This window comes from Arvicanthis niloticus, chromosome 21 (assembly GCF_011762505.2).
Source record: "Arvicanthis niloticus isolate mArvNil1 chromosome 21, mArvNil1.pat.X, whole genome shotgun sequence".
Taxonomy (NCBI): domain Eukaryota; kingdom Metazoa; phylum Chordata; class Mammalia; order Rodentia; family Muridae; genus Arvicanthis; species Arvicanthis niloticus.
In genome coordinates, this window is record NC_047678.1 from 40363473 (window position 1) to 40389170 (window position 25698).

The window sequence follows — 25698 nt, forward strand, 5'->3', positions numbered from 1 at the left end:
CCTTGAAACACATGCAGGATGCTTTGGGATCATCTGGCAAACCTGCATTTCCACTATGTAGTTGAATACATGTTGACAAGCAAGCAGGTAAACGCTTCCAACAGTGTCTGGGGTACGATTGGAATCCCCTGCCTGTCTTGTTCATTGCCATATCCCAGATCCCAGCCTTTGTGTGTTTGTGGGGTGAATTGAGAAGCTAGCCCTTGAAGATCATTAAGAACCAGGGAGAGCTATGGATGGAGAGGTAGCTCAGCAGTTAAGATGCTTACCACTCTTGCTGGAAGACCCAGGTTCAATTGTTCATGTGTAACTGCTTGAAAATTCCTCCCTTTCTCTACCCCATGCTATAAAAAAAACCCTCAGCTTGCTGGCCTTTTGTCAAATTCTGTTCCTGCGTGGATGAGCAGTTTTGACCTTGGGTAGCCAACTTTCTCCCTAATAAACCTCTGCTAATTGCATCCAGATATGGTTTCTCGTGATTTTTGGGTGGTCGTGATTTCCTGGGACTCGAGGAAGGGTTGTTGGGAGCCGACTTTTAGCAGAAAGCGGCTATCAGTTTTGCAGCCATCTTGAGCCATATACCCTGACATGAGACTTGGATTACAATAGCCTACAACAGCTGAGCACACTCTGATAACATCTTGCTTTAGGTACCCAGGATCTTTCCATGGGTGTGTGAGATTAAAGGTGTGTGAGATTAAAGGTGTGTGAGATTAAAGGTGTGTAACTTAAGAGTGTGACTTAGAGATCAGATTTAGAGACAAGACCTAAGGGCAAGACTTAAAGGTGTGACCAAAAGGCATGGCTTAGAAGTGAGACAAATAAAAGGTGAGAGAATCAGACACTTTAGAGAGAACAATTTGGGGTAACAGAGATTCAGACACTAGGAGCAGGAGTAGACATTAGACACTCGAAAGGAACAAAAGGAGTACAACTAGGAACTAGGAACTCAAGACTTGGGATTTGGACTTGGAAGAGAGACTGAAGAATAAACGGGATTGAATCACACTCTGTCTGGTCTCCATTCTTCGAGTCCGTCCTCACTCTCTTGCTGAACCATAACCCGCAGACCAGAGCAGCAGCTTGGTCCGGGAAACAGTGGCCGCCAAGCATGGAGTGGAGAGGGCCTCAACATTTTTGTCGCCCGAACATGGGCTAGTGCGAGCCTCAACATTTTTGGCCCCAAAACGTGGGCTAGTGTGGGCCTCAACAAAGGGTCTCCCAAGTTTGGGGGTCTTCAGTGTAAGAATCCCAACTAATCAATAATATAAAAAACCCTGGGTTTTTATGACTCAGGAGACAGAGGCAGGAGGATTGCCTGGGCTACAGAGTGAGTTAGATGCAGTATGAGCAATTTCTTTTTTTTTTTCTTTTCTTTTTTTTCTTTTTTGCAATTTCCTTCTGTAACTCCTTTTTTTTTGTGTAACATTTTATCTATGAGGTAATTTTATAAAGAACTTTTGTTTAAGAAGGTATAAAAATGCTGAGAGAAAAAAAATAAAGTCTGGCTGTTGGGGCTCTGCTCCATCCATCCAATGTCTGTATGTATGAGCAATTTCATGAAAAAAAATTTTTTTTCCCTCTCAAAATAGAAAGCAAAGATGACTGGGGCTAAAAGCTTAATGCTAGCGCACTCACTTGGTGTTTGAAGGTCCCAGGTTTAGTTTTCCCCTTATTAAAAAAAAAAAAAGCAGCCAGATGTGTTGACAAAGCCTCTAGTCCCAGCACTGGGGAGGCAGAGGCAGGCGGATCTCTGAGCTTGAGGCCATCCTGGTCTACAGAATGAGTTCTAGGACAGCCAGGGCTCCAAAGAAAAACCTTATCTGGGGCTAGAGAGATGACTCTGCGGTTAAGAACAGTGACTGCTCTCCCAGAGGTCCTGAGTCCAATCCCCAGCAACCACGTGGTGGCTCATGACCATCTGTAATGGGATCCAGTGTACTCTTCTGGTGTGTCTGAAGACAGCTACAGTGTACTCACATAAAATACATAACTAAATAAATACATACATAAATAAATGTTAAAAAGAAAAATAAAGGAAAACCTTGTCTGGAAAAACAAAACAAACGAACAAAAAGCATAAAGATGAGGCTTCAGAGGCAGCGGTTGGATCACTTGCTTTGCAGAGGATCTGAGGTTGGTTTCCAGCGCCCAGGAAGGGCAGCTCAGGACTGCCTTTGAGCACCTGGGCAATGCAAGAAGCTACTCACACATACACACCCATGCATACAACTAAAAATAAAAGCCAGGCATGGTGAGCATGCCTTTAGTCCCAGTACTTGGGGCTAAAGAGGCAGGTGGAGCTCTAGGAGTTCAAGGTTGCCTGGTCTACACACAGACACACAGAGATCGAGACACAGAGGGTCCAGGGCAGCCAGGGCTATACAGAGAAAAACCTGTCTCCAAAAAACAAAAAGCAAACAAAAAAGGAGATATGTGGATTATAATTTTAAAGATTCTTGTATAAAAAGAAGGCATTCCACCCTGCTTCAGTTCTTTTTTTTTTTTTTTTTTAAATATTTATTTAGTTTATGTATAAGTACACTATTGCTGCCTTCTGACACACCAGAAGAGGGCATTGGATCCCATTACAGATGGTTGTGAGCCACCATGTGGTTGCTGGGAATTGAATTCAGGACCTCTGGAAGAGCAGTCAATGCTCTTAACCACTGAGCCATCTCTCCAGCCCCCTGCATCAGTTCTTAAATATAAATTAAATACAATTAAAACTCAGCCAGTCACCCATTTCAAAAAGCGTTTTAGGTGCCAAAAAAAAAAAAAAAAAAAAAAAAAAAAAAAAAAGCGCCGAGCAGGAGGCAAGTTTATAGCTCTGCAACAGAGAACCCCGGACCCTGCAGTTCTGGGTGCAGCCACCAGGTGGCGATGAGATCTCGTCGCCGGATGCGTACGTCACCGGAAGCAGGATCTCACCTTTTTGACTCGTTCCTCCAGCTTTCCCCTCCCCCGGAAACATAGAGCGGCTTGTCTCAGGTACTGATGCCTGAGGCCGGGCGGACGGGCGGAGAGGGATGGGCGTGAGCGCGGAGTCCCGGAGCCTCTCAGTCGCCGGGACCGGGCTCGCGTCCCCGGTGATCGAGAAGGCGCGTTCGGCGCTGCTGCCGTCGCAGGATGTAGAGGACACGGTGGAGACGCTCATGGTGAGCTCGTGGGTACAAGGGACCGGGACGGGAACGGCATTGTGAGGCAGGACAATGCTTCTAGAACAGTCTAGAACATTATAACGGTAACCGATATGAGCGCTTCGGGGCACCTCGGGCCTCCCTCGGATCGCCCGCTTCCCTGCAGGGTGCTGCCTCAGCTTTCCTGGCTCGCCGAGGCCACGCCCCTTACTCCGGGTTGGCTGCGCTGCTGGGATGCTATTGGTGGAGACGGGGCGGGGCGGGGCGGAGTTCCTCGCAGCCAACCATAGACGGAGGGCGGGCCTGGGCAGGGATGCGCCTCCGAGGGGCGAGGATGCCCAGCTTTGGGGATGCCTTTTTAAAAATTCTTATTTTTTTGAGTCGGGAATCTCACTGTGTAGATCGGGCTAGAACTCGCTATTTAAACCAGGCTGGCTTCGAACTCCAGAGTGCTAATATTAATGGGGTGTGCTCCCCTATGTCTGGCTCTTTTTGGAAATCTTTAAAGATAACCACTGTGGCTCCAGGACCATGCCTTTCAAAACTGCATACCTTTTCTCTCTGGCCCGCCATCTTTCCCTTTCTGATTTGTGTTGGACGTAGAGATTTTGTTGTTTCTCGTTTTGCTGCGGGGTGGTAGAAATTGTGGAACTATTTGGCTGTTGAAATGCTGCTTACTCCCATCGTGCTTTGTGTAGTGCTGTTTGCTCATTGTGCTTTTAGTTTTTATTTTTATTCATGTGTGTGTTGGGGGTAGGTGCGCAAGAGTGCAGAGGACCAAGAAGGCCAAAAGAAGGCGTTTGGTATACCCTGGAGCTGGAGTTAGAGTTAGAGTTGGTTGTGAGCACCCCTTTCCGTATGGGTGCTGGGAACCTTATGGTCCCTCTAGAAGAATACTGTTCACTTTTGTCAATTAGCCCTTTCTGGTTATTTTGATCTGTTCTCACTCTTAGAGAAATTGGAATATTTAGCTTTAAGCCGTGAATAAGGTTGAGCTACTAAAATAAATTAAATCTGTTTTAAAGTCAGAGGTGTAGCCTTTCAGGAAAGCACCTTTGTCTCTATCACTATAACAAAACTAAGCCCAGGACGAGCATGTTGGCTCAGGAAGAGGCAGGCTTGTGAGCTACTTGTGTGAGACTGTCTCAAAACAAGTACAGGACTGGAGAGATGGCTCAGCAGTTGACTGCTCTTCCAGAAGTCCTGAGTTCAATTCCCAGCTACCACATGGTGGCTCACAGCCATCTGTAACGGGCATCCGATGCCCTCTTCTGGTGTGTCTCAAGACAGCGACAGTGTACCCACAGACATGAAAGAAATAAATAATCTTTAAAAAAACAAAACAAAAAACAAAAATAACCCAAGTACAACAGACCCACAGAATCCATTCTCAAAGGATATGCTGTAAGCACAAGGCTGTTCAAGTTAACTGCTTTACTGCTTTTTTTTTTTTTTTTTTTTTTTTTTTTTTAATAGTTTTCGGTTTATCTATTAGAATCGACATTAAGGTGGTGGTGGTACACACCTTTAATTCCAGAACTCAGATTCAGGTGGCTCTTTTGAGTTCAAGGGCAGCTTGGTCTATAGAGCCAGAGTTAATAGAAAAGCCCTGTATTTAAAAAAAAAAAAAAAAAAAAAAAAAAAAAAAAAGCTGTTGGCTTTTTTTGTTGCTTCTATGAGTATTGGGCCAGTGATGTTCTCAGTCACTGTGCTGTGAAGGTAAGACATTTAAAAAGCAATTTCTGTCATCAGAAGTTGAAGGACAGCAGCCAACCTTAAAATAAGTGGGTACAGGGCTGGGAATACAGCTCGGTAGTAACAAGTCTGCCCAGCAGGCATGAGGCCCTAGGTTCAGTTCCCAGAACAGATGGATAAATGGGTCCAGTGCCTTTGAGGGTACTGTCCCTTCTTGTAGCCTTGCTGCACCAAACAGCTGGAAAGAGCTTGGAGGGAGATTTTAACCTTTGCTGCGATGGGACATCCAGGGGCTGCTGGGTTTTCTCCTGTGGGTCTCTGCTCAAGCTGTATTGCATGTCTGTATTGCAGTCCAGTTCCGTGGTCAGTCTTCTTTTGTTTTGTTTTGTTTGAGAGAGGTTCTCTCTATGTGGTTCTGGCTGTCCTGGAGCTCAAAATGTAGATGAGGCTGACCCCCAATTCCCAGAGCTGCTCCTGCCTTTCCTCTGGAATGCTGGGAATGAGTATGTGCCACCCTGCCTTGCTTCCATGTCAGTTCCTCACAGTGTCATGAAGGACTGGGGGGGGGGGGGGTCTGTTCTTGTCCTGCGTCGTAAGGATGATGGCCACGGGGACTGCTCCAGTCACTGGGCCCTGACACAGGGCTTTGTGAGCAGAAGAGGAGCTGAGCCAGAAGGATGATGTCTGGTGTTTGAGGTGAGAGGAAGGCAGGGAAAGTGGCATTATGGCAGTAGAGTATGGCGTGTGTGGGTCAGGGGGGTCAGCAGGCTGTGTGCTGCCTCAGGCCTTGCAGTAGCACTGACATTGTCTTGGAGAGAGATGGAGCAGCCAAATCGTATTTTTATTTACACCAGATGAGGACTAATGACAAATTTGTCATATTTAGTAATTTCTAATACATTTATCATTACTAATAATTTTGATGACATCCTGTTTTCTTGTTTGAGCTGGTGACTTATATGTGAACAGAGCACCGTCTCATTGGAATTGAGGCTCCAGTTGGCAGTTTTTAAAGATGACCCTGGCTGCAGGATAGGAAGTAGATTGGAGGGGTCAAGGGTTGAGGTAAAAAGGTTGTGGCAGTCAGCAGGGAAGGAAAGTGTGGACCTTTGAACCAGGATGGCTCAAGGAGGTGGGTTGGGAGCTGATCAAGAAGCTGAATGAGCAAGTTTGGAGAGGCCCAGCCCGGAATGGGTGTTCCCTTGGGTCTGCTGAGGAGCAGCAGGCTGAAGTGAGGGAGAGAGATAAGCTCAGTGAGTGTCTGTGAGTGTCACTGAGGTGCCTGTTAGATATCTGAGCAAGGGCAGTGTGGGTTTGTGTGGAGTGGTTCTGTACGGATGGAAGGATAGAAACTGACGCTGGCTGAGGGCTGTGACAGCATGGTTCAGTGGAAGAAGAGAGTGAGCAGTGGCCAGAGACATGAGAGGTGAACGAACCAAGACGAGAGGATGGGTGCATCGCTGGGGCTGGCCGGGGAAGAGGACTCACGAGTATGTCTGCTTTCTCCTGGCACACCACCACACTTGTAACCCCTAGCTCGTTCCTGAGTAGATTCAGTCTTTAGTATCTCTCTGCTGTTCAGGCTCAAGGAGCAGATAGGGCAGACTGAGGGTCATCATCAGGAGAGGTCAGGAAGCAGCAGGCAGAGTCTCCTGGGTCTAGGAAGGAAGTATGTGTGGAGGGTTGTTGCCCACGTTTCCAGTTTGGACTGTTGACTTTGAGATTGCCATGGGCAGGAGGGGACACGGTGGCAGAGTGGACAGGATGGGATGGCACAGTGGGAATGTTGTGAAGTCTGGTCGTGGGTGAGGCTGTTCTGAAAGGGCTGCAGATTGAGGAGATGAGAGATGCAGCATCTCTGAGGAGCAGGCAGGGGGAAGAGAAACCTGTAGCCAATTGGGGTGGGGTGGGTGCGGTGCCAGTGGAAGAATCCAGTACTTAGAGAAAAGTAGTCACTGATATCAAATGTACCTAAGGGTTTAAGTGAGTTAAGGAGAGGGCAGAAGGTGGGGCCTAGGCTGAGTCTCCAGAGCCTTACTGGAGGCTTCTGACTTGATGGCGAGCCCAAGGTTTGAAGGGTGACTGGCAGAGGGGGAATGGAGGTGGCACAGTGTGGCACTGGACACAGAGGCTCTGGGACTGGTTTCCAGGCAAAGAAGAGATGTCTCAGGAAGAAAACGACCGTGTGTGTGAGGAGGTTGAACTCCCCAACACTGTAAAGGCTCAGGTGAGGCTGAGGTGCAGTTTTGGAAGCATTCATCAGTGGAAGAACCGGGCAGCTCTGGGGAGGGAGCATAGGCTTCCAGTATAGCAGATGTGTTGAAATACACACTGTCTGGGTTTGCCTGCTGTCCTCTGAGAGCCCCTGCTGGCACCCCAGGGCTGTGGTCAGGCCCAGTATTCATTCACCCCTCAGAACTTATTTAGTCCCAGTGGTCTTGAAACTAACTCCTCGTACTTGATAGAAGTTAAGGCAGTTTCTCTTCTTTGAAGTGGATACTCTAGATGACATTTTGGTTCCTGGTAATTTGGTGTAACAGAGACTTCAGAGCCATTGTAGTAAGCCATCAGGGCTACAATGTGTCAGTTATTTAAACAGTAGTCTATGACCACACCTGGAATGCATCCACTCTGGTCTGATCTCAGGAGTGGGGGTGGGGGAGTGTGCAGATGCCACTAAATGGGGGAAGAGCTGGGCTCCAGATGGGCTTGCCGGGTGTCCTGTTTGGAGGAGAGGGAGTATCCAAGTGCCTGTTTGTTGTCATTGGGATTCTGCTGCCTTCTGGAAAAGGGACACTGTTAAAGGAAGCTCCAGTATCCTGCCCCGAGGCTCCTGGGGCATGCCTGAGGGCGATACTTCTGTATCTGAAAGAGTGCTGCCCTTCTGTGTGGAGTCAGAAGATAAGCCAGTTTCTGGATGCTGAGGGAGGGTTCATAAGCCAGAAGTGACAGTTGTGCAGGGTTGTTGTTGGTCATTCTCTATGTAGACCAGGATGGCCTGGAACTCAGAGATCTACCGTCCTACCCCGACCCCAGTGCTGAGATTAAAGGTGTGCCTCACCGACAGCTTGAAAGGCAGAGTAATTTTTTTTTTTTTTTTTTGTTGTTGTTGTTGTTGTTTTTCGAGACAGGGTTTCTCTGTGTAGCCCTGGCTGTCCTGGCACTCACTCTGTAGACCAGGCTGGCCTCAAACTCAGAAATCCGCCTGCCTCTGCCTCCCAAGTGCTGGGATTAAAGGCGTGCACTACCACATGGAGTACTATACACAGTGGCCAAGCTTATGTTTTCATGCTTTGACATGTTTCTATAAATATTTACAGATCCTCTAACCAGGTAGCCTGGGGAAGCCGGCAGCTAAAGGTATATGCAACATAAGGAGATGGTCAGTAGTGTTTCAGTTATGCTGGACAGGAAGTGTGCTAAGAAAATGGACATGTTGCTCAGTGGATATGAGACCAGAGGGACCCCTTTTGCTGTGCACATTTCAGAGAGGGGGAGATAGAACCAGGCTGTGACAGGTGGTCCCTGAAGGGCTTCAGAGGAGAAACCACAGATGCATATGTGGAGAAAGGAGCTGGGTGTGGTGGGCAGGTCTGCTGATGCCATGTTCTCTCTTGTCTTGCAGTTACATCCAGTGATTAAGGCTTTCCTTTGTGGCTCCATCAGTGGGACCTGTTCCACGCTCCTCTTCCAGCCTCTGGATCTCCTCAAAACCCGCCTTCAGACCCTGCAGCCCTCAGACCTAGGGTAGGCCATTGCCCTGTCTGGTAGAGGAGCCAGGATTAAATTACTTCATTACGTTAGAGAAACACAAGCTAGGCTGGAATTCCTGTCTGTTGTTGTGTTTGCTTAGACAAGAGTTTTCTTCCTGTATCCCATGCTGACTTTGAACTTGCAATCCTCCTGCCTCATTTCCTGAGTTCTGGGCCGTGTGCTTTGTGGATACTGTTTTCTGAAGAAAAAAGTTAATGTAGTTTTATATACATACATATTATAATTTAATTTTGTTGACTAGATGGGCTCCAGAGGGCCTCCCTGGGCGATGTTTGCCATTTTCTTTTGCTAGCTTGCATTGTTATAACTGTGCTGCCTAGTACTGGGTTTTGTGGAAATAACATCCATTTTAAATGTGTGTTTTGTGTCTACTGGCAATATGGGCACTACACATTAGTGTCTGAAAGTGGAATTTATCTCATTGCTTGTGGTGTGAAGATAGGTAAGTATGTATGTGCCAAACCATGAACACATGAAAATCAAGACTGATTCTTGGGCAGGTGTGATGGGACAGCTGGTAAAAGTGTTTGCTGCCAAGCCAGACAACCTGAGCTTGATCCCTAGGACTCACTTGATAGGAGAGAACTGACTCCTGCAAGTTGTCCTCTGACCTCCACACGTGTGTACATGTACACACACACACACACACACTGTAATAAAATTTTAAAAGCAGTTCTAAGATGCAGTATAGAGATTGCTGTGTGTTCAGATCGTCTGTGCGAGGGAAAATCCACAGTGAGGATGTCTTAACAGACTCTGTTTCTTGCCCTGTCCGTTTTGTCTTCTTCAGGCCCAGGCGAGTTGGGATGCTGGCTGTGTTCTTGAAGGTGGTTCGCACAGAAAGTCTTCTGGGCCTTTGGAAAGGGATGTCTCCTGTAAGCTGCCTTTCGGATCTGGGCTTTCTCAGCACTCACTCACCCCTTCCTCCCCACCTGGAGCTCAGGCTTCCCGTGGCGTGGGCCCTCCTCATTGTGTGGATCAGTTACTGCATACTGCTGGGACCAGGTCCTTGACAGAAGCAGCTTAAGAGAGGAGACACTAATCTGGGCTTGTGTGAGGATGTAGTCTATCTGGATGGGAAAAGCCCAACAGTTGGAGTAGCTCTCAGCATCCTTGTGGGAGGGGCATGAGGCAGCTGGTCACACCTCAGCAAACAGGAAGCAGAGAGCCTTAGCTAGCTGTAGGCGGGGCTATGATGTAGCTCAGAAGCCAACTCCAATGACTTTGCCAGCAGCCACTCCTCCCACCTCTTGTTCTCCAACCTCTCGAAACAGCGCCACCAAGTGGGGACAGGGTGTCTAGACACATGGCCTGTGAGGGAGGGAGGGAAGCCTTTCAAACTGTGTTCTTTGGCTTTGCTCCCCAGTTACTCCTGTCCAGTTCTATAATGACTAGCTGATAGTTTTTTAGTTGCGCCCTGTTCTGAGTTTGTGTGAGGCTTCACTGTTGTCCATGCGGCATGTCCTAGCTGTGGTCCACTTGCCTTCATTCACTGTGGCTGCTTCATGGCCAGATCACCTGCTGGGGAGTCACCAGGCAGGACCCATATTTTACTTAGTGAGGTTCTCAGAGCACAGGAGCGCTGGCAGTATGGTGTGCCAGCAAGAAGCTGGGAAAGGCTTTCTGGGAAGGTGGAAACTCTTTTTTTTTTTTTTTGGTTTTTCGAGACAGGGTTTCTCTGTGTAGCCCTGGCTGTCCTGGAACTCACTCTGTAGACCAGGCTGGCCTCAAACTCAGAAATCCGCCTGCCTCTGCCTCCCAAGTGCTGGGATTAAAGGCGTGCGCCACCACCGCCCGGCGGAAACTCTTAAGAAGAAAAGAAAACCCTCCCTTCAGCAGGAAGCAGTACTGTGGCCATGACATTGTGGAGAAGAAGAAGAAACCCACAGTTTTTGTTGTCATAGTTTAGATCAGTCACAGCCTCAGTGTGTGGATGGTGCTAGGTCACTGCATTTGTGAGCAGGACAGGAACAGAGAATACAGTCTACTTGATGACAGTATGTTATACTGGAGGGCACTGAGCCTGCTCGAAGATTTCAGTGAGAAATCTCCTGAAATGAGTGGCCACTGCTACTCAGCACAAGTGAGAGATACAGTTCCCTGAGGGACAGGCCACATGTGCCACGGAGCTGCTGACACATTTCCGGCACAGTTGACATGACTGTGGAGAAAGGAGACTGCAGGCAGTCAGACATGAAGCAGTGAGCCTTTTCTCAGAGGTGCCCAGCCTGTGGGGCCATGCTCTGCTCTTGCAGAGGACCCACATCAGGCAGCTCACAGCTGCCTGTAACTCTAGGTCCAGGAGAGCCAGCACCCTTTTCTGAACTCTGTTCATACACACATGCAAGCCTATATACTGACACACGTGTGTATACATAATTAAAATAAGCTTTGAAAAAAGTAACTGTTGGGCATAATTCCAGCACTCAGGAGGCAGAGGCAGGGGATCTATGAATTAGCAGCCAGCCAAGGCTATATAGTGAGACCCTGTCTGAAACAAAGCAAAGAGTGGGAAGGATTCGGTGAGTCACATATCAGAAGATGGAGAAAAAATAGATCAGATCCAGCCATGTGGATATTGAAATTTGCCAAAATGTTCCAGATTGTACAGTAAAGGACAAGATTGTGGGATCAGATCGCCCTTGAGTGAGCCCTGAAGGCTGTGGCTCCTGCAGCTTTGATGAGTTGAAGGGAAGACACCGGATCATGGTGGTGTTCTGAGCAGTTTCAGAAATAAGTCAACTTTTCATCTGTCGGCATCACCTGCTCCTCAGCCCAGACATGAGGTCACATGGCTCGATCCCCCATGACAGGTCAAGGTCAGTAGGAGCCTGACCTACCTAGTGCTCCTACCTCATCTCACCCAGGCCCTTCATTGGTTCCAACAACACAGGAAGAGGGAGAAGCGGACAGTGGGATGTGAGGCGAGGGAGGGTGTAGTCACACACGTTTTGTTAGTTGCTATGCCTTGTTTGTAAGTGAAGCTTATGTGTGTTTGGACAGTCGAGACAGTAGTGTGCGTAGGGCTCTGTCATCCATTGGTCTGGCTACCCCAACATATATGTGGAGACTGTTCATTCCTCTGAAGTATGACTGTTAGCACAGCACCAGCTCTAAAGCTGGCGTGCACTGCTAGCCCATGCAGCCTCGCCTTGGCTACCACTGGGAAAATGGGCTGGGACACCCACACCTTTATTTCTTTGCCCAAAGGCTTTTTCTGGCTCTAAGGACCCACCTTGCTGGAAGTACCAAGGCATTGGTTTCCACCCTCCCCACAGCAGCCTCCAGCCACTAGAAGATGGAAAGTGATGTTTAAACTACACCCTCCCCCTCAGCAGAAAGATCCCAGAGGGTGGGGTGTTCACTGATTGCTAGAGCTTGTGGGGTAGGGGGTGGGATGGGGGGAGAACTAACTCACCCACAGCTGTAACTGCTTTAATACGCTCTTTATTGGCTGCTGCCTGTCCTCTCTGCCCCTCTCTCTGGCATTCCCTTCACACCATAAACACCTTGCATGTGGATCACCTGGGATCTCTAGAGACCACCCTTCAGAGGCATCTTGCAGTTCTGAGTCTTTGGTTCCCTCTTTCTTCCCTTTGCCTTTCCCTGCAGTCCATCTTGAGATGTGTCCCTGGTGTAGGAATCTACTTTGGTACCCTGTATTCTTCAAAGCAGTATTTCTTGCGAGGCCATCCTCCCACTGCCCTGGAGTCGGTCATCCTGGGCATGGGCTCACGCTCTGTGGCAGGAGTCTGCATGTCACCCATCACAGTGATCAAGACACGCTATGAGGTGAGCTCATAGTTCTAGAACCTTGGGGTTCTGGGTATCGAGCACTGGTGTCAGCCCTGGGTGTGTAGTCTGACTTAGGGTCAAATATGTTCAGATAACTCACTTTTGTAGGCAGGGCAAGCCATATGTGCACCAAAGCCTTGGTGACTTGGCTGGCATGTAACATGAAGTCTGCTTAGGCTGTCCTGTCCAGCAGGGCACTAAACAAGGGTCCAGGGAGGTCACCTGAAAGAGAGCAGTGGGGTGGGGGGGGGGCAGGCAAAGACACAAAGAATGGCGATCTGTCTAGGCTGATCAAATCACCATTTTTACTTTTTCACACAGGGGTTATATGCACATAGAGGCAGGATGTGGGGAAGGGGATGACGCAGGAACGTAGGTGTTCAGGGGGAGTACAGATATCTTCCAGAACAGAGTGTCAGCTGGGTGAAGGTTTAGGGGACAGGTCACTATGACTCCGCCTATGATTCACTTGTCCTTATCTAAGTTGGTACTGTCTACCAAGGCTACCCAAGGTCTATGACTGTCCACAAGACCTATGACTACTTGTTCCTGTCCAGCTATTTCCACCAAAGCTGCCTGTTTACAATACCTTATAGTCATCTGTTCCAGTGTTTTCCACAGACACCCAAGACTTTGTGCTAGCAGGCTGACTTAGGCCTATGGCTGATTCCAGGCCTTCAGTGTATAAGCAAAGCTGCTCCTGACATTAGGCCACCACTCAGATGCTGGCCTGTGCCAGTCACTTACCTCTGCCCTCCCTTTGCAGAGTGGGGCTTACAGCTATGAGAGCATCTATGCAGCCCTGAGGAGCATCTATTGCAGCGAGGGCCACCGTGGCCTCTTCAGGGGGCTGACAGCAACTCTCCTCCGTGATGCCCCCTTCTCAGGGCTCTACCTGATGTTTTACAGCCAGACCAGAACCACAGTGCTCCATGGCACAGGTAAGAGTGTAGTGGGCAGAGGAGTGGCAGAGCCTCTGGGTTTTTGCCTTTTTCTCTGGGGTATTCTTAGCAGCTTTAGGAATGGAGCCACTTTGGGGCTGGGAGCTGGGATGCAGAGGTAGGGTGTCAGACTCTGCCCCAACAGAAGCCTTGTGTCTTCTAAGGGAAGAGGGTAGGCTAGGGGAGAGACAAGTGTGTTTTGCCAAGGTTTTGCAACAGCACTGCTGCACACATGACCTGAGGGACCCTAGGACAGAGCTTTGGGGTGCAGCCTTGAGAGTCTGTTTTTCCAGTGTGTACTTGGTGTGACTCCCCCAGACCAGTTTGGGAACACTGATAGCTGTGGACTTGAGGAAAAATAAGTTTCCTCTCCTTCCCTTTCTGTATTCCCTGTTCTTTTGAGCCCTTCATTTGGGTGGAAGTAGAGCTGTAAACTTGAGGTGTTTGTTGTAGGCTTTTCTCACCAATAAGCTTGTGGACCACACATGGGCCATGCCTGTGGGTGCTAAATGCTTTCCAAACAGAGCAGAGTTGCCTGAAACCTATTCTGCCGGGTGACCTGGACTCAGGAAAGTATGTGGACAACTGTGGAAGTGAACACATTACCCCAGGACTGCCAGTCAGCTGCAATGAGAGTGTATGAGGAGATTGGCTTCTCCCCCAGGGATCAGGTGTGACCCTGCAGGTTACAGCCTCATTTTGCAACAGAAATTTAAGACAGTAAGGAAACATAGAGGTTGTATTTTGTTTTTGTTTTGAAGCCCAGCCTTATTACGTCATCCTGGCTGGCCTGGAATTCGCTGTTGAAAACCAGGCTAGCCTCAGACTTTTAGAGATCAGCCTGTCTTCATCTCTGGAGCACTAGAACTAAGATGAATCACCAGGCTTGACCCATCTTGTACAATTAATACATGTTAAGTAAAAAAATAAAATTTCCCACCCATTAGTTATAAAAAATCTCTTAAAATTAGAATCAGTAATTTTAAAATAATGGATATATTTAATCTTCTTGATGAGTAAAAACTCAAGTTTTCCTTTCTAGAGTCAGTAACAAGGTAAGAGTGTCCACACCTGCATTGTTCTAGTCAGAGAGTCTACACCTGCATTGTTCTAGTCAGAGAGAGTCTACACCTGCATTGTTCCAGTCAGTGTGTCCACACCTGCATTGTTCCAGTCAGAGAGAGTCTACACCTGCATTGTTCCAGTCAGAGTCTACACCTGCATTGTTCCAGTCAGAGAGAGTCTACACCTGCATTGTTCCAGTCAGAGAGAGTCTACACCTGCATTGTTCCAGTCAGAGAGAGTCTACACCTGCATTGTTCCAGTCAGTGTGTCCACACCTGCATTGTTCCAGTCAGAGAGAGTCTACACCTGCATTGTTCCAGTCAGTGTGTCTACACCTGCATTGTTCCAGTCAGTGTGTCTACACCTGCATTGTTCCAGTCAGAGAGAGTCTACACCTGCATTGTTCCAGTCAGAGAGAGTCTACACCTGCATTGTTCTAGTCAGAGAGAGTCTATACCTGCATTGTTCCAGTCAGAGAGAGTCTACACCTGCATTGTTCGAGTTAGGTGTTGCACAGCTTTCAGTGATAGACACATCACAGACCTTGGTCAGGTCTGCTCTGAGCACAGTGTCTAAAGAATCTGAGTTTTGTAACCTTTTGCTGCCCCTGTTGTTTCAGCCCAGCTGGATGCTGCTCTGATGCCCCTTGTTAATTTCAGCTGTGGGATATTTGCTGGTGTTCTGGCTTCACTGGTGACTCAACCTGCAGATGTGATCAAAACTCATATGCAGCTTTCCCCAGTGAAGTGTCAGTGGATTGGTCAAGTGGCCACTGTCATCTTCAAGGTAAGGCTGCAAAATGTGTGCTGCTCTTGTGGTTGGCGATGTCTCTGGAGCAGCTGGACAGACCCCGCCCAGTGTGTTAGCAACACTGGGGAGCATTAGAATTGTGCCTTCCCAGGGGCTGCAGCAATGGCTCAGCAGTTAATGTCTCCTGCAGAGGATGTCATCTCTGATGGCCTGATCCCTGGTTTGGCAGACAGCCCTTGTCTGTATTTTGAATGCTGCTTGGCATTTGTTTACAGTGTATAAATGGTACAGCTGGCTGAACAGTGGTGCACACCTGCCATCTTAGCTCTGAGATCTGTGGAAGGAGGATCATCTCAAAGTGAGGAAATGAACCAGAACAATAAAAACAGAACCACATACACACCAACCAAAACTGTACACACAAGCCTACATTTCAACTAAGAGAGTTCCCAGTACAGAGAGCTTTTTAGCGTCTGGGTCTGGTTTTAATTGCTGGCACCCCAGAAGAACTTTTTAATGTTCTTCTAAAAATCCCTTTAATTTAAAAGGGTGTATGTGTGTGGGTGTATGTATGCATGCATGCATGTGTGTGTGTGCCTGTGGTGTATGTATGTATGCATGCGTGTATGTTTGTGAGCATGTGTGCTTGTGGAGGCTAGAAGAGGATATTACATCGCCTGGTACTGGAGTTAAAGACGATTGTGAGCTGCCATGTGGGTGCTGGGAAGCACACTCTGGAAGGGCAGCAAGATCTGTCTTTCTGGTTCCTAAATGTCCTTTTTTTTTTTTTTTTTTTTTTTTTTTTTTTTTTTTTTTTTTTTTTTTTTTTTTTTTTTTTTTTTTTGGAGACAGGGCTTCTCTATTACATAGCTCTGGCTGTCCTGGAACTTGTTATATAAACCAGACTGGCCTTGAACTCAGAATTTGCCTTTGCCTCCCGAGTGCCAGGATTAAAGGTGTGCGCCACCACTGCTTGCTCTAAATATTCTTTTTTTTAAACTAAGAAGTTTTTGTAGGTAGTGCAGATCTAAAGGGGTGGGCCTCAACAGTTACAGTAAAAGTGGAGGTTCATTGGTTATCTCCTTGGGCCCATAAGTCATAGGTTTGGCATGACATTTAAACAAGATTCTAAAGTGGTGTAGCACCCTGTCTGGTGTCATTGCTGCTTTGCTTCTGAAGGCTTCTTTCTTGTTTCCATCACAGAACCATGGGCTGCGTGGCTTCTTTCATGGTAGTGTTCCCCGGGCCCTCCGTAGAACGCTGATGGCCGCCATGGCATGGACTGTCTATGAAGAGATGATGGCCAGGATGGGCCTGAAGTCCTGACAAGAGGGCTGGGAAAGGAAGCTCAGCAGTCCTGCTGGTTCCTGCTGTGAGCTGCTGTAGCTCACTCTCCTGTAGTCGGCTGAGGAGTGTGCTGTCTGAAGAGCCAGGCACACGTGCTGTTGCCTTTAGCCCTGCATTCAGAGAGAGTAGCTGGGTGCCTGGAGCCACAGGTGTGGAGTTGCCAGTGCCCATCGCTCCGTGCACACTCCCCATCAGTGCTGCATCAGTGGAAGTCGACCATGGCTGCCCCACAAGGCTACTTGAGAGAAGGCCTCTGCGAGGTCTCCATTTCAGCCACCTGCCTACATTACAGGGCGTCTTAGAATGCTGGTAACGAAGGAATCCCACAATAGAGAAGGTGTGGGCCTCCTGCCATGTCTGAGGGCAGGAGTCTCAAGTTAGGGAAGACTGGACCTAAGAGAGCTACGGTGGACCAGTGAGATGGCTCAGCAAGGAAAGGTGCTTGTCAGAGGCCTGCGCTGGCTCGCCAGACCCACGAGGTGGAGGAAAGAATTGCTGCAAGTTGTCCCCTGACTTCCTCCTGTGCATTGTGGCAAGCACCCAGACCCAATAAACAAATAAGTGAATACTTTTCTAAATAAAGACATCAGCATGGTGGATACTGTCTGTGACAAAAAAAACAGAACTAGAAAACCAAGACAGGCATTAGTTTTGTTCTTAGGGAACCTCCTGTAGGCCCCAGAGAATGAATGGGATGGGCCTTCCCAGGCTTCAAATGTACTGTTGTAATCTGTGCTGTTGTCACACTTTCCATAATTAAAGTTCAGACGAACACAATAGAGCCCTTTGAATGACAGCAGTTTGACACCATAGCAGAGGGGGCTAAAGAGATGGCTCAGTGGTTAAGAGCACTGACTGCTCTTCCAGAGGTCCTGAGTTCAGTTCCCAGCAACCACATGGTTGGCTCATAACCATCTGTAATGGGATCCGATGCCCTCTTCTGGTGTGTCTGAAGACATCGATGGTGTACTCACATACAGAAATAGGAACAAGCCATTTATCCCAGCACTTGAGGGAGAGGTAGGTCAGCCAGGGCTATGTGACCAAACCCTGTATTTATTTATACATATAAAAAAAGATCTGGTTTTTAAACCTAACTAATATGTCTCACTCCTTGAGAATAGCAAAGTAGCTTTAGGGTGACATCGTTTTTAACCTGCCATGGGAGCTTAACTTTTTTTTTTTTTTTGGTTTTTTGAGACAGGGTTTCTCTGTGTAGTCCTGGCTGTCCTGGACCTCACTCTGTAGACCAGGCTAGCCTCGAACTCAGAAATCCGCCTGCCTCTGCCTCCCAAGTGCTGGGATTAAAGGCGTGCGCCACCACCGGCCCGGCGGGAGCTTAACTTTTAAAAGCAGCTTTGGAGCTGGGCACAGTGGCACACGCCTTTCATCCCAGCACTCAGCAGGCAAAGGTAGGAAGATCTCTTGAGTTCAAGGCCAGCCTGTTTTGACAGAGCAAGTTCTAGGTCAGCCAGGGCTCCACAGAGAAACCCTGTCTCAAAAACCAAAGGAAAAACAAATGTGCCTTTAGTTTATGTATTCAAAGAGGCTTCCTACTTGTTTGAAGCCCACAGTTTGGTGGTTTGGGGCTGGATGTGTGGCTGAGTGTCATGCTAATTAATAAATAATTGTGGGATCATCTGTATCAGCATCAGAGCAAACAGGTCCAGTGTGGGATGCAAGCTTGCCGTCCCCTCTTCGGAAGCCAGAGACAGAACTGGAAGCCCAGTCATCCTACACTTGTGAGACCCTCTAAGTGTAGCCACGACCCTAAACTAGTTTTAGAACATTTCCACCCCTGCTCCCCACCGCCCCCATAAGGTATCATACCCACTCATAATCCTCATTCCCAGACCCACCAATCACTTTCTATTCTTTTTCAAGACAAGATTTCTGTGTAGCTTTGGCTGTCCTGGAACTCACTTTTGTAAACCAGGATTGGAGTGCTAGCTAGGATTATGGGCATAGGCTGCCACTCCAGATTATTTGTTACATGGAATACAGTATAAAAGCTTTGTTAACAGATGACTCGTCCAGATTTCTCCCCACCCCCTTCAACACTTTTGTAATATCTTACTGGGTAGCCATTTTGTTGTTCTCAAATGTAGGAAGAAGCCAGTACTTTCTTCAAGGAGCAGGTGGGTATCTGCTCCTTTAAGTGAATTAGTTCTGACACAGGTGGCCCAGGCTTGAAGCCTGTTCTTCACTTAGCTGTGGTGCTGATAGCCAAAGAAATGGGGAGAGTATACCGCCATGCCCTAGGCTGCCTGTGAGGGAAAGTAAACACCTTGTTTTCACTGACCGTCATCTTTCATACACAGGGTGTCATTTTTGTTCTCACGTTCCAATTCTTTTGTACCATAGGACCTATTTATCCTTAAATGGCCGTATAGCGTTCCATTGGACAGAACAAACTTACTAACTGCATTTTCGCTTTGGCCAAAAAAATAATTTTATGCGTACAGTCTTGTGCCTTATACTTTCGAGAAAACATCCCAGAGATAAAGTCTGAATTGCCCGTCCGTCGGTAAACCGTCCTCCAGAGACCACGCGGCGATCCTTCAGGCTGTGCTTGCTGTACACAGACCTGATTTCTATAAATCGTCCAACAAGATATGCAAACTACGGGCTTCCAACCATCAGCTATTTCCGGGCCGCGGTATAAGCGGCGGCTGCAGCCCGGCAGGCGGAGGCCACTTTAACTTCCGCTCCGCGCGTGAGCGACGGCGGGCCCGCTGGCTGAATCTGCGCGTGCGCTACAGTCTCTTTCCGGAGCGGAAGTTCTGCCCTCTTTTTGAACAACCTGCTTTGCTATTGGCTGGCTGTGGGTTATTTAAGGGCGTCATTTCCGGCCGCCCGTCCTTTCCGCGCTACTCGGGTACGGGCCCATACGGCGTTGTTCTTGGTGAGTCTCACGTGGAGCCTTCGGGGCCACTCGACGCCGCGATCTCGAGCTTCCCGCCCCATGGATGGGCTCGGAGGGCGCCGAGGCTGCGTGTGCGGGAGCGGCTTGGTTCCCGGCGGCGGCGCCACGTGGTGGCCCGTGATGGCTTGTGGTGAGGTGTGGCGGGCGCTACTCCGAGGCCCTTCTGCGGTTCGTACCAGGCACGAGGGGCCTGTCGGCAAGATGCTGGGAAAAGTGCTTCTGAGGCGCATGGAGATGGGGCGGGAACTGCCGGTCAGTCTCGAAATACAAAACCCGAAGCACCCCAAACATGGCTGTCTTTGCACATCGTGCAGAAACGAAACTGCACTTTAGTAATAACTATTTTTTGCTTAGTCTGGCTGCGGAAGTTCTAACTTATAACTGGCCAGTTTTTTTTTTACATGTGCCCTGCTGCTAAAGCCACTTAGTGATTAAATGGCCAGATAAGTTGAAAGGGACAGAGGAGTAAGAATACAACCAGCTTTACTCAGTTGATGTGCCGAGCCTGGTGGCATCCGCCTTTAATCCCCCTCTCCGGAGGCAGGGTAATCTTGTGGGTTCTAGTCTCAGAGAAGAAAAAAAATGGATGAATTATTCCTTTTCTAGGTTCCCGTCGTAACTTAAAAGGGAAACTTACACAATGTCCGGAGCCCTTGACGTCCTGCAGATGAAGGAGGAGGATGTCCTCAAATTCCTTGCTGCAGGAACCCACTTAGGTGGCACCAACCTTGACTTTCAGATGGAGCAGTACATCTACAAGAGGAAAAGCGATGGTCAGTTGCCACTTTTGATAGTTCCTGACTGGTGTTCTAGTGGGTGTAGTGTTGGTACTGAATGTTTGGTGTTTGGGGGACTACTACTTGTGAGATGTATCCAAGAGGATGTTTGGGAAGGAGGCCAGAGGACATGATGCATGGTTGACTGAAGGGAAGAGACAGACTGAACCTGCACACTATTAAAGCTCAGGGTGGAGGCCAGTCCCGGCCAGTGAACTTCTGAGTGTCGGAAGTGTGCTACATTGAATTTACGGCAGGATTTTCGCTAACACCAGTAGAGCTTGCCTCTATGACTGGAGTTTGGTAGTGGTCACTGCCACATATCTACAGTGTCTGTTTACAGTGAGCTTAGCAAACCTGTCTGGGGCACCCACTTTAAATCCACATGTTGCCCGTTGTGGTGTTCATGCCTTTAATCCTAGTGCTCAGGAGGCAGGCAGGTAAATCTCTGACCAGCCATGTCTAAGAGTTCCGTTTGCTGGCGTAGGTATCTACATCATAAATCTGAAGAGGACCTGGGAGAAGCTGCTGCTCGCGGCTCGAGCCATTGTTGCCATTGAGAACCCTGCAGATGTCAGCGTCATCTCCTCCAGGAACACCGGCCAGGTTTGTGCAGTGGGCTTGAGTTTTGTTTGGGGGCAGTAATCGACAGAATACATTGGGAGTACACAGCAAAGTACCCAACGTGGATAACCCAGGAGGTCACTCTGCCTGGGCTCTGTCCTAGTGGCGTAGGGGAGCATAGGCATTGCCCAGTGATGTACAGTCCCTTTCCACAGCGTTGGAGATAAAGCTGGGCTTTGTGCTCGCACCTGCATATTCCTACAACTTCTCAGAGTCCTGTGGACAATGACTGAGGAGGCAAACCATGCAGGAAACAATCCTGGGTCACTTAGTGCCAGACAGTGCTGTGTGTTTAAGAGAAAATTGTTGCTGACTTTAAAGGGAAAGGCTGTGTCAGCCACAAAATAGCCAAGTTAAGAGTCTTTGCTAACTTGAGTATATGGGTTGTAAAGTATGAGATATGAAGCATTGAGAATATTTTTGGTATGTGCTGCCTGAGTTGGTGAAGAGTCAATTCATGAGGCCCTAGATCAGTTCCATCACTTGCATGGTGGCTTACAACCATCCATAGTTTAGTTCAAGGGGATCCAATACCAGACCTCCATGTATGTGGGTGATATACATACATTACAAGCAAATCACTCCTATGTTAAATTAAAAACTATCCACTAGAGAAGGAGGGGTGATGTGCCTGCTGTGTTCTGATAAGTTTGTCCAGAAGTCAGAGGTGTTTGCTGTTGGTCATGCAAGTGTTACAATTAGCCTAAGAATGTGCTTCAGCAAACTGCTACTTAGATGCTTTGGTGTTTGATAGGTGACTAGAAGTGGGTATCAGCAGTTTCCCTGTGAAGGCATGCATGATAATGCTGACAAAATCTCCCTTCAAAGCGAGCTGTGCTGAAGTTTGCTGCTGCCACGGGAGCCACTCCAATTGCTGGCCGCTTCACACCTGGGACCTTCACTAACCAGATCCAAGCAGCCTTCAGGGAGCCTCGGCTTCTGGTGGTGACTGATCCCAGGGCTGACCACCAGCCCCTCACAGAGGCCTCCTATGTCAACCTGCCCACCATTGCTCTGTGTAACACAGATTCTCCCCTGCGCTATGTGGACATTGCCATCCCATGCAACAACAAGGTACTTGGTCTTCCAGAGTTGATGAAGGCACTGGGAAAGCCTTCATGGTCCCCTGCACATTGTTAGAGCTTGGAGTTGAGGTCACATGCTGGTCGATGAACTCTCAAGTGTAGGTAGTGTGCTAAACGAGTGGCAAGGTTTTCGCTAACACCCCACTCTGGTCCAGTGAGTGGGGTTTGATAGTAACCTTTGCTACAAATTTGATGTGTGAACCATGGGCCTGTGTGTTCTCACAAGTAAATGTTAATGTTTGGGGGGAGGGATGAGGGGTCATTGTATGTGCCCAGTGTGCTCCTCCTGTACCTGGGGTAATGAGCTGCATGTGGGTGTGTGGAGTCTAAGCTTGGTACAAAGGGACCTCTGGCAAGGGCCGGGTGAGGTGAATGAGGCCTGGCTTGTGTTTAATGACTGTCCTTCTTGCAGGGAGCTCATTCAGTGGGTCTGATGTGGTGGATGCTGGCCCGGGAAGTACTCCGCATGCGAGGTACCATCTCCCGTGAGCACCCATGGGAGGTTATGCCTGATCTTTACTTCTACAGAGACCCAGAGGAGGTAAGGCTTACTCTATTAAATGCTGGTGGCCACTAAGTGATGAGACACCTTGGTCTGGTCCAGCGAAGCTAAATTTGTTCATTCTGCTTTTAAAAAACTAGATTGAGAAGGAGGAACAGGCTGCTGCTGAGAAGGCTGTGACCAAGGAGGAATTCCAGGGCGAATGGACCGCACCGGCTCCTGAGTTCACTGCTGCTCAGCCTGAGGTGGCTGACTGGTCTGAGGGTGTGCAGGTACCCTCTGTGCCCATCCAGCAGTTCCCCACGGGTGCGTATCAAGGCCAGGGCATCAGGCTGCCAGGGAACTTATAGCATGGACTGTGAGCTTTCAGTGGCCATGAGTGCGTGGTTCCTGGCTGGATGTGAGGGTGGATGCATTGTGTGCTCTTGGGGTGATTTGGGGAAAGTTACACTCTGTTCCTAGAGCTGATGACTTTTTTTATACTTCCTTAACAGAAGACTGGAGTGCGCAGACAGCCACTGAGGACTGGTCAGCAGCTCCCACAGCTCAGGCCACCGAGTGGGTTGGAGCCACCACTGAGTGGTCCTGAGCTGATCTGCAGACACCTGAGCAAAGGGAAAAAAGGTGGAAGAAAAATAAAGTTCCCAAAAGCTGCTTTTTGTGGTCTTTACTGCAGACTATACCTGAATTGGTGTTTGGTATAGAACAGGGGAGGGAGGGTGCATTTCTCTCCAGTTCTACTGACCAGTTTTGTGAACACACTGGGGCTTTTTAATGCAAAATGCAGTAACAATATTCTGTAAATATTGGTAGTTGGCTTTGATAGCTACTTGGTGCCTCTGGAAATTTCATACATGTGATCTAGATGGGCTCTGTTCTGTCATGCCTCACAGACCCTTCTGCTTCCAGACTGGAGAGAAAGTTTGTACTGCTCAACCTGGCCAGATTAGGATTATGTCCCAGAAACAAAGTTAATAGTCGCCACCTCAGGAAGTGGTTGGGATTGCCAGATGGCATTCTGTGAGCTGCATGATAGGTGGAGAGGTGGCATTGCAGAGGTGGCGCACTCAGGAATTTACAAGGGTTCTAAAGTTTGCAGGAAAGGGTGTCTATCCTCTACACTGAGCTGCCTGTGAACAGGATCTGGTGTGCAAAGGGAGTATTCCCCAATGGTGTGTGTTGATCCTAGCCAGGCTGGGAGGGGAAGAAGGGTGGGCTGATGTCCTTGAGATTGGGAACCATGGCTCTCCATAAGTCAGAGCAGCACTAAGTTGCTGACAAGTCCTTAGTAGTCTGAGCTTCCAGTCATGAGCAGACTGTCGAGCAAACCTAGGGGCTGTTTGCCTCTAGAGGCCATCCTAGTCATGAGTTGCAAGGAAGAGAACGCTGTTACCAGGGAGCCATCTTTGTAGAGCTTTTCTCTCTCCCAGTGCTACTTGTTTGGAACCATGATGGTGTGCTGGGCTGACTGGCCAGGGTTTGAGCTGGTTTTACAGTTTTGAGCAATGCTTGCTGTTTTCAGTCTAGTGTACAGATGGTACTTTGTAATTCTTAACACAAAGACACTGCATTACACACAGGTATTGAGACAAATTGTGCCCTTGGTAAGGATCTGTATTGTCCACATTCTTGAGTGACATTTTCCAGTTCAGAAGGAAGCCTAGGCAGTTGAGGACAAGTGAATGAAGATGGGTGTAAGTTTGTTGAAGCATGGCTAAAATAAGCATTATGCTTAATGGTGTTAAGCGTTAACGTTTTAAGGGCCGGAGAGATGGATGGCTCAGAGGGTAAGAGCATTGTGCTCTTCCAGAGGTCTTGAGTTCAATTCCCAGGAACCACCTGGAGGCTTACAACCATCTGTAAAGGGATCTGGTGCAGTCTTTTTTTTTCTTCTCGAGACAGGGTTTCTCTGTGTAGCTCTGGCTGTCCTGGAACTCACTCTGCAGACCAGGCTGGCCTCGAACTCAGAAATCCACCTGCCCCTGCCTCCCAAGTGCTGGGATTAAAGGCATGCGCCACCACCGCCCGGCAGTGGTGCAGTCTTCTGATTTGGCAGAATGCTGTATACATAATAAAGCTTAAACATTTTAAGACATTAATATGGTAGTGGCTTCACTTCTTCAGGTACTGCCTGCGTACATACTCACCAGGGGTCTATGTCTTTTACAGTTAAGGTGGCAAGTGCTGCTTCACACAACAAATGAAGCAAAACGCAAGGTGCTTCCTTAAGGAACTGGGAAATAGGCCCTGCCTACCACCTGCTGAGCTCTTGGAAGACATTTGTGTATTGGAGCCCTAAGTCGCCCCAGCTGGCCTGGTGACCCTTCTGCCTCAGATTGGCAGGACTGCAGCTGCCACAGGAACTTAAAAGATTTGGACAGGTGTAATCACTGCAAGACGACCAAATATTTAAAGTCACCTAACCTATTTGTAATTTTTTTCTTGATGGGACAAAACACTTTCTGAAGCTCTTTGTCTTTTCTGTTTGCCTTTTTTGTTCTTCCCTTGACTTGAATGTTCAATATTTTTGTTTATAAGCAAAGTCAGCTTTACCATTTTGCTATTTAGCAATACGTGCTAAAGCCAACCCCATCTCCGACAGAGTCAGGAACCATCCTTTAGGAAGTACTCTAATTCAGAGAGAATACAGGTGTCTGTTGTGAAGGTGGTGTGTATACAACCAAACATTTTATATCATTATCATATGAGGTTTAAAACAACATAAAGGGGCTCTAGGAGAGCAACTGCGCTCATAACTTCTAGTTGGCCCCAGAGGAAATTCTCAGTGAGAAGGAAGTCCCAACCATGTAGTGGTTTTGTATCTACTCATACACCTAAGAGACTTGATAGACTAAGGCCATGATGGCCAAGCCTCTCCATAGGAGCACACAAGAATCCTGAGGGTAGGAGGTAGTGGGGAGAGAACAAAGGCAAGTCTCTTGGAGAGAAGTTGATGGCTACAAAGAGAAGTTGATGGCTACAAGAAGGAAGTCCCTAGGGCAGGACTTTCTGCCTTTTACACTTTCCAGCCCAGGTTAGACCTCAGACCATCTCAAGCAGGGCAACTAAAGTCTAGATAGAGTCAGGCCCATCCAGGATGAGCCAAACTAAACCCCACTGCCATGTTTTCCTAGGTTTTACATTTCAGGTAAGACAAACAGCAATGGCTATTTAACATAGTGCTGTAATTGAAGAGGAAATAACGCTTGGGAAATGGGCAAGATACAAACAGGAGAACGAAGAAAAGCTCCGGCTGAGTTTGACACTGGACTTTCACA

At 48.2% G+C, this 25698-nt stretch overlaps 2 protein-coding genes and 3 non-coding genes across 7 annotated transcripts; all 5 read left to right on the top strand.

The window, feature by feature from the left end:
* Positions 1-2948: 2948 nt before the first annotated feature.
* Slc25a38 (solute carrier family 25 member 38) lies at positions 2949-17286 on the top strand. Of its 3 annotated transcripts, none has more exons than XM_034484531.2 (7): positions 2949-3158; positions 8461-8582; positions 9400-9484; positions 12222-12401; positions 13171-13345; positions 15030-15196; positions 16364-17286. In XM_034484531.2, the coding sequence occupies exons 1-7, from the start codon at positions 3030-3032 to the stop codon at positions 16484-16486; spliced, it is 981 nt and encodes a 326-aa protein (XP_034340422.1). In that variant the 5' UTR covers positions 2949-3029; the 3' UTR covers positions 16487-17286. The 3 variants fall into 3 exon arrangements, with proteins under 3 accessions (XP_034340422.1, XP_076773725.1, XP_076773724.1); XM_076917610.1 differs by lacking the exon at positions 2949-3158 and adding an exon at positions 6105-6325; XM_076917609.1 differs by lacking the exon at positions 2949-3158 and adding an exon at positions 6850-7062.
* A 1978-nt stretch (positions 17287-19264) lies between these two features.
* Positions 19265-23074, top strand: Rpsa (ribosomal protein SA). Its single transcript, XM_034484100.2, has 7 exons — positions 19265-19412; positions 20040-20206; positions 20697-20815; positions 21662-21907; positions 22331-22459; positions 22561-22726; positions 22915-23074. The coding sequence occupies exons 2-7, from the start codon at positions 20074-20076 to the stop codon at positions 23007-23009; spliced, it is 888 nt and encodes a 295-aa protein (XP_034339991.1). The 5' UTR covers positions 19265-19412; positions 20040-20073; the 3' UTR covers positions 23010-23074.
* LOC117693909 (small nucleolar RNA SNORA62/SNORA6 family) lies at positions 20378-20533 on the top strand. The gene has a single exon (XR_004604497.1). It is a non-coding gene; the product is annotated as a small nucleolar RNA SNORA62/SNORA6 family (small nucleolar RNA).
* On the top strand, positions 20890-21092 carry LOC117693908 (small nucleolar RNA SNORA73 family). The gene has a single exon (XR_004604496.1). It is a non-coding gene; the product is annotated as a small nucleolar RNA SNORA73 family (small nucleolar RNA).
* LOC117693910 (small nucleolar RNA SNORA62/SNORA6 family) lies at positions 21959-22107 on the top strand. Its single transcript, XR_004604498.1, has one exon. It is a non-coding gene; the product is annotated as a small nucleolar RNA SNORA62/SNORA6 family (small nucleolar RNA).
* Positions 23075-25698: the final 2624 nt, after the last annotated feature.

What these genes read in the sequence shown, in the direction of transcription:
- Slc25a38 (XM_034484531.2), top strand. Translation starts at nt 3,030, where the DNA reads ATGGGCGTGAGCGCGGAGTCCCGGAGCCTCTCAGTCGCCGGGACCGGG. An exon ending in ACACGGTGGAGACGCTCATG is followed by an intron (nt 3,159 to 8,460) that starts GTGAGCTCGTGG and finishes CTTGTCTTGCAG; the next exon opens with TTACATCCAGTGATTAAGGC. An exon ending in TGGCCACTGTCATCTTCAAG is followed by an intron (nt 15,197 to 16,363) that starts GTAAGGCTGCAA and finishes TTTCCATCACAG; the next exon opens with AACCATGGGCTGCGTGGCTT.
- Rpsa (XM_034484100.2), top strand. Translation starts at nt 20,074, where the DNA reads ATGTCCGGAGCCCTTGACGTCCTGCAGATGAAGGAGGAGGATGTCCTC. An exon ending in CCTCCAGGAACACCGGCCAG is followed by an intron (nt 20,816 to 21,661) that starts GTTTGTGCAGTG and finishes CTCCCTTCAAAG; the next exon opens with CGAGCTGTGCTGAAGTTTGC. An exon ending in CATCCAGCAGTTCCCCACGG is followed by an intron (nt 22,727 to 22,914) that starts GTGCGTATCAAG and finishes CTTCCTTAACAG; the next exon opens with AAGACTGGAGTGCGCAGACA.